Source organism: Crocodylus porosus, unplaced genomic scaffold (genome assembly GCF_001723895.1).
Source record: "Crocodylus porosus isolate Cpor-Errol unplaced genomic scaffold, CroPor_comp1, whole genome shotgun sequence".
Lineage (NCBI taxonomy): Eukaryota > Metazoa > Chordata > Crocodylia > Crocodylidae > Crocodylus > Crocodylus porosus.
The window spans coordinates 1,772,568-1,785,654 of record NW_017728938.1 but is presented as its reverse complement, the minus strand read 5'-3'; the positions used below and the strand labels follow the sequence as shown (position 1 = coordinate 1,785,654).

The window sequence follows — 13,087 nt, the reverse complement described above, 5'->3', positions numbered from 1 at the left end:
CGGCCCCAGTCCCGGCCGCAGCGCCGGCGACCGGCGTTTCCCGCAGCCGCCGCTGCAGTAGGAGCCGCAGCCGGCCGGCATGGCGGCGTCGCCGGCCCGGGAGCTGACCCAGAACCCGCTGCAGAAGATCTGGGTGCCCTGCGACAACGGGCTGCCGGCCGGGCACAGCGCGCAGCGCGGCGGTGAGCGGGCCGAGTGCGGGGGCAGCCGGGAGCGCTGGTCCACCCGCTCCGGCGTAACGGCGGGGCCGGGGCCGCGGAGGGCTCCGAGGTGCCCGGAGACAATGCGGTCGGGGCGGGGGCAGTGCCTGGGGCGAGGCACTCACTGGGGGGTTGCGGGAAGAAGTGCCGGGGGCTTTGCAGGAAAGCGCGGGGCCGGCTGAGTCGAGGAGGGGACATGGAGCACCAGCGGCCGGGTGAGTGCTGTGGTGCGGCGGCTGTGCCGGGCAAGGCGCCGGCCCGCGGAGGCCGAGCTGCGGCGGGGTATGGAGCAGGTACAGTGTTGGCGGGGGAGGGGGGGGCACCGTTTCAGGTAGAAAACCATTTTTGGGCTGCTTGCAGCTGTGGAAACAAGGCTCCGAATCTATCACCCGTCTCCTCAGGATGGATAAAGTGGTTCATCCACAAGGTCTCTCTCTGGGGCCAAGTTGTGCAGCTTAGGCTGGAAATGTAGAGATTGAATAGATACTGTCAGCATTATCTTAGCTGTCTGCCCTTTGTGCTTTCCTCTTTGTGCTCTGCCACTGCAGGGGGGCTTACAGAATTAATAGTTACACTTGAAAGCAATTCAGAGAGATGGGGGACATTTTTACTTTTTCTAAGAGTACTTTTTGGCCTTGGAATTTGTTAGACTAATTTTTTATAGGTTGGACACAAATATGTTGTGAGGCCTGGTTGCGACATGGTAACCTCTGTCACTCATGGGTCTCCTATAGATGGGGCCAGCTGCTTCTAAAACTGCTGTAAACTTGGACTTCACATAGTTGTGGTGTGCTCTGATAACTTGACAAGTTTTTTTTTGTTTGGTTCCATCTACGCAGGGAAGATGTATTAATGCCATATTCTGCAATAGCTTTAATAATAAACACCATACCCAAATGGTTCCTGGGGTTTTTTTTGTTTTTTGTTTTTTTAAGGAAGGGGGGTGGAGGACAGAGAGGGTGAGAGAGTGAGAGCTCTTGTGCCTACTTCCAAAAATATCAAATAAGATGTATTGTCTGGACAGAAGCATATTATTCAGATGGGTCTCTGTGTTAGTTTGTTTACTAATACACTTAATAGTGAACAGTGGGGATTGTTTGCTGTAAACAACAAAAGCAGTGGAAAGGTCTTCCTTTAAGGTTAAGCTTCTCTCTTTTGGCTGGACTGCAGCATCCTTTTTGTTTATTTCATTATAGTTCCTCTCAGTTTAGTTTCTTCAATGTATTTTCATACCACAAATTGCTAAATGTAAAATTACATGTAATACCATGAATCACACAATCACTTAACATAAGTTATAGCTCTTTTTGCAAGGCTATAATTGAGGTTTTGTTAAAAATGGCTGAGTTTAAAAGTGAAATGTTTAATTATACTATCTGTCATATAGTGTAATAGTGTTTGTTCTGAGATCTAGCCAACTAAATTACTAGGCAGTTGGCTACACCATGTTTTAAGTCAGTTGTTAAACACTTACTTATATTGGCTAGGCTATGTAACGTACTTTTTTGTATTAAATTAATTTTATTAAAATGATAAATGAACAATAGAATATAGGGGGGAAGTAAAGTACTAAGATCTAAATCTTACTGCAAAAACCTTTTATGGTTTGGCTGAGGATTGCATGTGCTTTCAAAAGAGAATAACTTATGGGTAGCTTTTAGACAATGTCTCTTTCAGGAAAATGAAAAAGCTCAAAGAAGTTAGTATTTCATGGAGAAAGTAATAGAATTATATATTAGTAATCTATGAACCGGATACCTACAGGATTGTTCTCAACAAAAATAAGTAGTTTCGACTGGTGAAAAATGTGTTCCAATTTAGACTCTTAGACAGCTTAGAGGTGTTTTGTCCTATTTATTGATAACATTTTTGTAATAGTTTGAAGGATCTTTTGATATAGAGAAACAGTCTTAGAAAATTCGTTATTGTAGAGATAAGTGCTATTTATGCTCTATGCATGTTTCTACCTTGGCTGGATTTTTAATTTTTTTTTCTGTTTGTTGAGTCTGTCAGTTAAAAATGTTGCAGATAGTAGTCTTACTTAAAACAGCAATTTCTAAATTCTAAAGATGTATGTAAATATCAAAATGAAATAAACTTTTAGTGGAGTATCGAACAAGGAGAAACTAACTGCTAAAAAGAATTTTAGGCCCTTTTCAAAATTATATAATGGAAGTAACATAGCTGGATCTTAATGTGTTTTGACTCTCCACAGCATGGTTAATGATCAGTAGAGGTGCACCGATACATTAGTCCATATTGTATTGGCACCGATAAAAGGAAAATGTACATTATTGGCATTCATGTTTTTTTGACTGATGTGGCCGATTAATGTCACTGTTAATTGCTGCGTGCATGTGCAAAGCTGTACCATGCAAGTGGTTAGCCTGGCAGCTTAGAAACGGTGTCCAGCTGGTAAGACTGTTGGGGGGGGAAGGGGTGTCGGGGGGACAGATCAAGGCCCCTGCAGTGAGGGGGGGAGTGGAGCTGGGGTAGGCACTGCTCAGTCAAGGTGGGGTGTGGGACAGAGCTGCGAGAGGCCCATCTGGGCGGCATGGGTTGGGGGGTGGATCCTGCCACTACGCACGCCCCAGGGGAGCCATGGGGGGCATGTGCCCCTGGGATCTCTTCGCAGACTGTGGGCAGGCTGTTGCTATGGGCTCTTCCTGGTGGGGAGGCAGAGCTGGGGTAGTGCTTGAGGTGGGCAGCAGTGGTGCTGGGAGGGGGACTACTGCGAATTCTGGGGTGGCTATGGCTCACCTCCTAGTCCCCACCCTAGCGCTGCTCCTGCCTGCCCTGAGTGCAGACCTGGCCCCAGCCTGGAGTGGCAGCCCACTCACGCACAGACCCAGGGGGCATTCCCCCCATTGCTCCCCCTTGGGGTGCACATAGTGGTGGGATCCCCCTGCTCCCTAGATGAGCCGCACAGCTCTGTCCCATGCTCTGCCCTGGCTGGGCAGCACCTACCCCAGACCTGCTTCCTCCCTCGCTGCAGCGGCCTTGATCTGCCCTCATCCTGCCCCTTCCTGCCCCCACACCAGATTTACCAGCCAGATGCTGCTCTCCAAACTGCTGGGCTGCATATCAGCAATCAAATCGGTATGGCCAATATGGCTTGTTAATGATTGGTCATTGGTATTGGTCCAAAAAATCCTTAGTGCACCCCTTATAATCAGTTAATAACTAATAGCTATGCAATTTAAACATATGCCAGCAGTCTAGGCAGCAGCACTGGCTGTGTTGTCTTCGTCTAAACAGGTGCGAAATCTGTTTTACAGTATAGACCAGCATTGAGGGTTTAGATGAAGATGTTGCAAAACATAGTCTGTTTGGATGAAGATGTTTCATAACTGTAACTTGCGTCTACACCTGCCTCCCAGTCTGTTGCTATTTTCAGAATGGGAGAGGGAAAAGGGAATGGAGGAAGTTTGGCTTGGGGGTTTTTTCACCTGGCATCAGAGGGTGGGGCAGGTATATTGGAGGCCTCCCAAAGTTGGGGGGCTCCAATTCACCCTCCCCAGCCTCTAGCACTGGTTGGGGAACTCCTAGAATGAGCTCCCTCTGCTCCCTTCCCCCTCTCCCATTCTGAAAGCAGCATGGGCTGGGAGGGAGGAGGAGCTGTTGCTATGGGAAACCGGCTGCAGGCTGGCAGCCAGTAACTAAATTCCTCTCCCCCTTGGATCCAACAGTGAACTTCTGTTTGGTTTGGGGAACGTTATAACTCAAAATGATTCCTGCTAAGCATTCTGAGTTACAGCAGGGAGCTGTACTTCTATCTGTGCCCAGTATTGGCAGTATCTCCCAACTTTAGCATTAGCACATCTCATTCATATGAGAGGTATCACAATCTGATGATAATTATCAGTACTGCACTTATAGCATAAGTAGGCTATTATTGTTTAAACTGATAAAAATGAAAAAATAAAACAAGATTAATGGTTACAGGAAACTGGTAAAATACAAACCGTGGACAGATGTGCTGTTTAAATTGTTGTAAATAGTGAGGGTGCATGACCAAAGAAGTGCTTCAGGAATGCCCCAAATGCTTCAAAAATGACTTGGGGTGGGGGTGTGTAGAAGGAACATTTTTGAAGTTCTTCCTTTTGAAGCACTGTTCCAGAGCTGGTCTGAGATCTTGTGGCAGTGATGGGGATGCGCAGGCAGGGATGTGCTGGCAGTGGATTGCAGCTCTGCCCCATCTCCTTGCAGTGGTGACAGCATGGTTTGGAGCTGGGGCAAAGCTGCAATCTACTGCCTGCATGTCCCTGCCTAGGGCATGCAGGCTGCAGATTGCAGCTCTCCCCTGACTTTGGACCATGCTGTCATTGCTATAAGATCCTAGCCTAGCTCTGGAGTAGCTTTGTGCCCTGTTGAGTGCCCTGCCAGTAGGGGTGGTGCTGTGGGGGTGGGAGTATAGCTACACCAAAATTCCCTGTAGTCCTCTGTAGCCACCCCACCCAACAGTGCCACCACAGCTGCCTGCCCTGCTCCTACCCACAGCACAGCCCCTGCTCCACCCCCCATACCAGGAAGAGGCTGGCATTGCTGCTGCCTGCCAGCGCTGCTGGGGCCAGTCTCCATGGAAACCCTGGCCCTGTGCTGTCACAGCATGGCTGGTGCTGGGGTCTTCATGGAAACTGGCCACAGCCACGCAGGCAGGGGCTGCAGGGAAATGGAATCCACTGCCAGCTGGATCTGCCCCATGGACTGGACTTTGCCTGCCGTTGCTCTAAAGCAGGGGTAGGCAAAATGGTGGGTCCAGCTGGCAGCCGGACTCCATTTCCCAGCAGCCCCTGTCCACATGACTGGGGCTGGTCTCCATGGAGACCCCAGCCACAGCTGTATTGTGATAGTGCAAGACTCCTTGCAGTGATGACAGCCTGGTCAGGAGCCAGGGCTATCTGCTGCCTTCATACCTCTGCCCAGAGCATGCAGGCTGCAAATTGCAGCTTGGGACCAAGCTGCCCCTGCTACAAGATCCCAGTGGCTCTGGAGCAGCAAACTGTCCTGCTGGACGCCCTGCCAGGGTGGTTGGGGCTGGTCTCCATGGCAACCCAAGTCTTGCACTGTCACAATGCAGCTGTGGCCATGGAAAGTGGCCCCAACCATGCAGGCGGTTGGGAAATGGAGCCCACTGTCGGCTGGATCCAGCCCATGGCCCAGACTTTGCCCACCCCCGCTGTAGAGACTAGGGACATACTCTTCATGCTGCACTGTGCTGGAGATCTGGCATCTGAGATCTGGCGCATCTCCACACGCGAGCTAATGTGAAATGTGCTGTGTTGCATTGCTTGCACTTGTATAAGTTATGAAGTATGTGTCGGCATAGAGGAAATGGCAGCGGTGCACTTCCGAACTAAACCACCTTCGATGTGCTTTAGTTCAAAAGTGGACTGCCACCATTTTCTGTGTGCTGATGTGTATTTTGCCGCTTGTACAACTGCATGCATTGCAGTGCTGGGTGCTTTACATGCATGTGTAAAAATGCCCTAGAGGCTGAGAGGCTTCTGGGGATTTTTCTTCTCCAATCTCTCAGGGCTGCTTCATGTCTTTGTGGTCAGTTTTGAAGCTCTCTGGGAGCAGAATTGGGGTATGACTGCACATCTTCATGGCACCAGATTTGAAATGCTTCAGGATTCATAGCATTTCAAATGCATGTCTATCAGCAGTCTCAGTTGGATTCATAGATGTTTGGGTCAGAAGGGACCTTAGCAGATCATTGAGTCTAACCTCCTGCCTTTGGCAGGAAAGAGCACTGATCTAAAGTAGTAGATGTAAGAATTTGATTTTAATAATGACCCTTTTAAGCTTAAAGTCCTCTATCTTTTGTGTCTTGTCCTTGTTTATCTGTTTTGTAAGTTTTCAAATGTGGCTTTCCTTTTCAGAAGACACACCTGTATTGACTAGACATTCTGTTGTTTTGGGAGTTGATAATAGTTTGTGCATTGCCTTGAGTAATCTTAGTGGGTGCACAAACTATTATCAACTCCCAAAACAACAGATAAACAAGGACAAGACACAAAAGATAGAGGACTTTAAGCTCAAATAGAAGTGGTGCAAATTTGAGCCAGGGTGTTTTGCCTTAGTGCACATGCCCAGACATGCACTTTGGTGTGAGGCAAATTGTGCCACTTGGGACAAAATAACCCTGCCTGGCTCCTGCTAGATCTGCAGCCGGGGGGAGCTAGAGCCCAAGGCCAGCAACTGTCCTGGCCCCATAAGTACTAAAAGCTGTCCTGGCAAGTAGCTCAGGGCTACTCACTCTCAGGAGTTTCTGGGGTCCCTCCATCTTTACCTCCAGAACCTCCTTCTGAGGTTCTGGTTGAATTTCACCCCACACCTTTTTGTTTTTGGTCACCCCATCTGCGGCCCTACCAAGTCCTGGGACCTCATGGTCAACCTCCTCCTGACCCTGGCCAGGTGGGCCCTGTACTTGACCAGAAAAGAGACTGTGGCTGGGAACATGCCCAGAGACTGCAGGGCTGCTTTCTTCTCTCTTGTGCGTGCATGTTTCCAGGCAGAGCACCAGTGGGTGGTGTCCACTGGCTCCTTGGATGCCTTTGAGGACTGGCAGGTGCAGCCTGGGGGGGTTCTGCTTAGTGTCCCTTTCAGGCACACTCATTTTCACGTTTTGACCCTTTGACCCTAATGTCATTCCTATCCTATTTGGTTGCCTTTGTCTCAAGTATTTTGTTGTAGCATTCACCCCTTAGCTGCCATACAATAGGGGCTACCAGTTAGCTGGGTGGGCCTTAGGACCCATAGTATTTAAATGTTATAAATAGACAGGAGCTTCTGGGGTTCAGCCAACTGGTACCTGGGAACACTATCCATTGTGCCAGCTGGACTGCTGAAGCAGCCCTGATAGTTCCCTGCACCCTTTACCTGCTGTAGCAGTCTGGTAGTGGTGGGGCTGTTGTCTGGCTATGACCTGCTGCTCACCTGTCAGATCCAGAAGGGAACTGCACAACTAGTAGAGGCATCTGTTCCTCTGAGCCAGCTGCCAGTGGGCCTTTGTGTGGCACTACTGCTATGTGTGCCCCTGCCTGGCCATCTGGGCAGCTATCACCCGGAAGTTGTTCCCAGTGTGGGAACAACTTCCGGGTGATAGCTGCCCAGGCCTGCTTCGTACTGTCAGAGTATGTCCTCCTGGCCCCAGTTGGCCAGGAGTTCAGCCACCTCCAGCTGGGTCCAAGGCACCAGCTTTGAGCAGGCTTCTCTGCCTGGGTCCTGCCACTGGCCTCCCTAGCAGGAATTCTGGTGTTCGCTGTTGGAAAACTGAAAAATCCCTGATTTAAAAAAATCCCAAAGTCAATCTGTAAAATACCCCAAAATCCATGTTCCTCCACAATTAAAACATATGACCACTATATAGAGAGAGGGAGAATGAGAGACAGTGATCAGTTGGGCAGTGTTTTATTGATCATCGTAATAAAATGAATTCTAAATACATATATGTTTTGCTGTTTGCCTTTTGTTTTCTTACCATAGAGCAGTTAAAACTCCCCATGACCCCTTCACTAACCAGGATGTGGGGACAGCCCCTGCAGTGACAGTTCCTGCCAGCAGGTCTCTTCCTGTCTGGCAGCTGGGCATGCAGGGTATGTGCTAGAGGGATGTGGGGTTTGCAGAAGGGGGTGGGTAGATTGTGAAGGGACTTTGGGGGGGCTGCTCAGAAGGGGTGGGTTCCCTGCTCCCCACAAGCTGCAGCCCCCCCGCACAGCTCACAGACAGGAGTTACAGCCCCCCCAACAGGAGCCACATGGCCCCCACAGGGGCTACCACCCCCCCTGCAGGTCCCGCTTGCCCCACGCACTCCCCCAGACCCCCGAATGGCTGCCTTACCTGGCCCCAGCCTTCCGGCACTTTAAAAAATAAAGAAAGAAAAAAGCCCCACATTCACCTACAGTAGAGCTGCCTTCAGGGTCACTGGGGCCATGTGGCAGAGCCTCCCCCCTGCCCCCTCCCATGCAGCATGGGGGTCCATACTACCACTGCCCCATTGTGTGGGTGCGGCCGGGGTCGGCAGGGCACTGCGCAGTTTCGCATGCTGTTGGGCAGGTGGGGCTGCTGCGGCTGTCACCTGGGCCCTGTGCTGTGTCGGGGAGGGGCCTACCAGGAGGCCCAGTAACCTCAATGGCAGTTGCTACTTCTGGTGAATGTGGGTCTTTTTTTTCCTTCTTTTTTTTATTTTTTTAATTGCCAGGATGCTGGGGCTGGGTGAGGCAGTGATCGGGGGTGGGGTGTTTGCGGGGAGTGGGCAGGGGATGGGGCTGGGCAGCAATCAGGGACTGGGGGAGCAGGTGGGGCTGGCGGGGTCCTCCCATGGTCCCTCCCCCTTCATCTAGTCCCCCCTGCCCCCTTCTTACAGGCCGGAGCCTGGGTCCAGTTCCCTGCAGCTGGCATGCTGCCTGGGCAAGCAGCATGCTTCAACACCAGGGTGAGAGAGACATAGGCGCGCTCATGTGGATGTGCCCAGTGGGGTGGAAGACACTAGGTCTTATAACTCAGTAGAATTTGATAGAGACACTATTGTTGTTGGCTGCTTGCAGGCATGGGGGAAAAAAACTAAAATGATGCTTTATTTTAAACTTGGTGCACTCCCATGCTGAGCCCAACACAGGCCCAGAAGAGGCAGCGTGTTAGCTGCACCTGGCTTTCTCAACATCTGTAGAGATCAGTTGCTTTAGTGGGGCTTTTTGGGCACTTTTATCTAATAGCTGATTGAATCAGCTTTAGATAAGTGCCAGAAAGGCCTGCTGAAGTGCCCAGTCTATATAGAGCTGAGTCAAACTAACCTGCTACTGCTTTCGGTAAAGCACATTCCTTCCCAGCCCCCCTGCTCCCTCACATCTGTCAGTGGCCATAGTTTTTAAGTTGAGGGTATTGAAAGAGGAGTAAAAATCTGTTGAGGTTTAGGTTAGACAAAGGACCAAATGAGTTAACTTGGTGTTAAAAAAAAGAGGGCTTCTAAAATGTTGGATTCACTAAACTGTTTTTGAAATGCATTTAAATGACACTTTGGCTAAAGTAGAGGGCTAACACTACACTGTAGGCAGTAGTTAGTTGTTTATTGATGTAGTCCTCCCAAACAAACAAACAAACAAACCTTTTTTCGTGGTCTGTTTTGAAAGCCTTCTGATAAGTTCTGTGCATCTTGGAGATGACTTAAGATTGAGCATTAACTGGAAACAGTAGAATATATTACAGCTGTACTTTTGAGTATTTTTGGAAAATTTGATTGTTTAGGTTGTAGAACAAAGGTAAAAAATAGAAGTCAAGTTTCTTTAAATTGAATTTTTCCAGGACTACTTTTTAATAAAACTGATCCAATATGTTACTTTTTCTTAAAAATTAGAATTTAGAAAAGCAGAACTCTTGTATTGGGTATTCACATAGCACTTTAAACATGTAATTTTTTTTGAAAAAAGAATAAGATGTATTGACAGCTTATTATGAGAGCTCTTTAGGGCGCGCGCGTGTGTGTGTGTGTAGTATTTCATTTATTTAGTGTCACATAGGAAATCAGTGAAGGGATTTAAGTGGGGAAAAGGCATAAACCAGGCAGAATAGCTGTAGAGTAGTGATTCTTAAAAGAGATTAGTTCTACACATTCTACCCTGTCTCTTTTGGGAGTATGGGGATGAAGTAAATGAACAGTACCTGCCTGTCTAAATACATTTTTAATGTCAAAGTCTAAAACCTGACCCAAAGTCTAAAGCAGGCAGCAGGAGATTCATAAACTTCAGCTTTGGAACAAGCTGGACATATGGCACCTAAGACAAAGTCTGTTAACTTAACTGAAAACATCATTAATTCATTTTCAGTGTCTGGCTGGGGTGGGATGTGGCAGTAGGCAATTGTTACACAATATATAACCTTGTGGAAAAAACAACCCTCTTCTCTAGTTTCACAAGTTCTTGTCCACTGGAGGGGTATTAAATTCCTTTCAGTAAGGACAGACTGTTCAGTATTCTAGCTTAGCTTTGAAACAGTGCCACAACATATACTTTTGGCTCTAATGTGAAATACAGGCAGTTCTCAATTTACAATGTTTCAGGTTACAACATTTTGCACTTACAACGTTTATAAATTGACACCCTGTTTCAACTTTATGACATCAGTTTCGACCTTACAATGCTTGATCCGATGCGATGCCACACCAGTGAACAAGTTCCTTGGACACTTTAAGAAAGCAGACAAGACTCCAGAAGAACCTGCAGCCAAGATTCCTGAGAAGACTCCAGCAAAGAACCGTTGAAAAAGTCCAACTGTGGCAGGACACTGCTTGTGCCTGCTGCTTTAAGGGCCCAGCCAAGCAGCCAGCAGGTGCTTGATTGCGGTGGCCATTTTAGATCTCTGGCCACCCATATAAACAGCATTTTGCTGCTGACAGGCCAGGCAGTAACATTGCCTGGCTGCAAGGCTGTTTAGAACATCCTGGAGGTAATAGCAGGAGCTGTAGGGGATGGCTCGGAGGCTCCTGGCCCTGGGCATGACCTAAAACTGCACTCTGCTGGGAGTGGGTGGCCTGGTAGGGTTCTCAATGGCGTAGGAGTCCCCAGGAAATGCCAGGCCAGTTACCACCCTGGTGAAAGGTGGGCCCCCGGGGCTTCTTAATAACCCTAGCTCCCACAACCTGGTGGGTTACCCCATAGAAGGGTCAGGGAGGTGGACCTGAGAGAGAGAGGGCTATAGACTCAGAAGCCAGTCTTAGAATCCCTCAACTGGTCAATGCTGGGGCCAGGACCAGAAGGGTCAAAGGGCCAGGGCCCCACTGTAATGGACACCCAAGCTGGGAGCCTGGGGTTCTGACTGGCCTGGAGGTGAGGCCAGGGCCAGTGTAGCCAAAGGTCCCAGGGGGACCACACCCATAAGGAGGAACAGATCAGGGAGCTAGGCAGCTACAAAGGAAGGTGAAGTAGGCTGCCTGAGTGAAGGGATCCAGTTGGGGTCTGAACTGGAGGATTCTGGGGCCTAGTGTGGGGCCGGTGATGTTAACAACTAGTGGATGCCATCTGTGAGGCTTAGGCTATGGTGCAGGGGAGGAACAGAGCCGCAGATAGCGTCCCCTGGCATCAGGGTGAGAAATGGGCAGCCTCTTGCCTAATTAGCATACTAATTAGTTTTCATAGATTAGGCCTCCTGCCTAATTAACAAACTAATTCGTTTTAATAGATTTCATAGACATTAGGGCTGGAAGGGACCTCAGAAGATCATAGAGTCCAGTTCCCTGCTCGAAGGGCAGGAAGACAGCTGGGGTCATAGGATCCCAGCAAGATAAACATCCAATTTACTCTTGAAAGGTGTTCGATGTAGGTGCTTGAACCACCTCCGATGGCAGGCTGTTCCAGACCTTGGGGGCTTGGACAGTAAAGAAATTCTTCCTTATGTCCAGCCTGAAACGGTCTCGCAGTAGTTTCTGACTGTTTGACCTCAGCATCCCTTGGGGCGCTCTGGTGAACAAACGTTCCCCCAGATCTGGTGGTCATCCCTGATAAACCTGTAGGTGGCCATCAGATCATCCCTGAGCCTGCGCTTTTCCAGGCTAAAGAGCCCCATGGCTCTCAGGCTGTCATCATAAGGTCTGTTTTCCTGACCTCTGATCATGCACGTGGCTCTTCTTTGGACTCTCTCAAGCTTCTCCACATCCTCTTTGAATTGTGGACCCCAAAACTGGATGCAGTACTCCAGCTGCGACCTCACCAAGGCCGAGTACGGTGGGAGAATGACATCCCAGGATTTGCTTGAGAAGCATCTATGGATGCAAGAAGCATAATTAATTACCATCAAGGCATGGCAGGAAAGAAGACAGGTGGTTGACTCAGAACAGGTGGGTGGGGTGTTGGTAGATCGGCCCTGAGAAGGCCTCCTGTTACACCAACCAAGAGCCTCTCAAAAAGTCCAGCAAAATCACCTCGAAGTCCTTCCAAATGAATATGATTACTATTTACAATATAAATGCATTAATGTAGCTATATTAGTCATATAATTGATCGAGTACAAAATTCTGGGGCATTTTTAGTGAAAATAGGGTATCGGGCCTTGGTTCAGGAACCAATCCCCCATTTATAACATTGTTTCTTATGAGAAAATTGGTCCCAAGTTGCAATGTTTTGACTTAAGATGCTGTTTTCAGGAACCGATTGTTGTAAGTCTGAGGACTGCCTGTAAATGCATTTTAGTGAAGTAATAATGTTGCAAATTTCTAAACAATGACTTGTTACAAATAAAGTAACAACAAAGATTAGTTTTCTGCTGGTTCAGCAGGAGGAGAGGTGGTGTTTATATAAAGTACTATCATAAGTCTCTAAGTGTTCTATGGGTTACTTTGAAAAGAAGCTGAATTTGCATTGCTTATTTGGACCTAGACAGATGTAAGACTAGAGTAAGATTTTTTTGAAGTCATGTATGTTAACAATACTTGACCTATCAGTGCTAACTTTTGTTCAGAAAACAGAAACCCTTATAGTTTACAGGACATGTTGACCTGAGGCAGCATTGTAAGTATTTCTCCGCAGTCAGTTGCTTACCATATTTTGTACGGTTTGCGTGCCAGTGCTTTTCCTGGCTATTTAAAAGTCAAGCTGTGTATTACACGTGCAGAACCTTTAATTTGCTAGTAGGGGTTCACTGATAGAGATTTTTGGGGCCAATACTGATAGCTGATTTTTTTTAAAGGAGGCATATTGTCCAATGCCTATCCCATTTTCAATGTAGCATGGAGAGCTGCCTCCAGTTGGTAAATCTGTTGTGGTAGGAGGGGAGGGGGGAAGATCAACCCTCCCCCACAGTGAAGGAGGGGGTAGGGCAGGGGCTGCCCAGCGGGGCAGGGTGTGGGATGGAGGTGCAGCTCATGGGGGGGGGATGGCTCCAACCACTGCTTG

The 13,087-nt window shown here is 48.5% G+C and overlaps 1 protein-coding gene across 6 annotated transcripts in view; it reads left to right on the top strand.

Moving 5' to 3' along the window:
• The first annotated feature begins 20 nt into the window (after positions 1–20).
• LOC109318288 (6-phosphofructo-2-kinase/fructose-2,6-bisphosphatase 4) overlaps positions 21–13,087 on the top strand; it is a 74,312-nt gene continuing 61,245 nt past the window's right edge. For 3 of the 6 annotated variants that reach the window (XR_002103220.1, XR_002103221.1, XM_019547438.1), the window contains exon 1: positions 26–182. Coding sequence is in view for 4 of the 6 variants with exons in the window: in XM_019547438.1 (XP_019402983.1) it covers positions 80–182 (103 nt within the window). In the remaining 2 variants the exon portion in view is untranslated. Of the gene's footprint in view, positions 183–13,087 lie in introns of all 6 variants that reach the window. The other 3 variants (XM_019547437.1, XM_019547436.1, XM_019547439.1) reach the window with 2 other exon arrangements.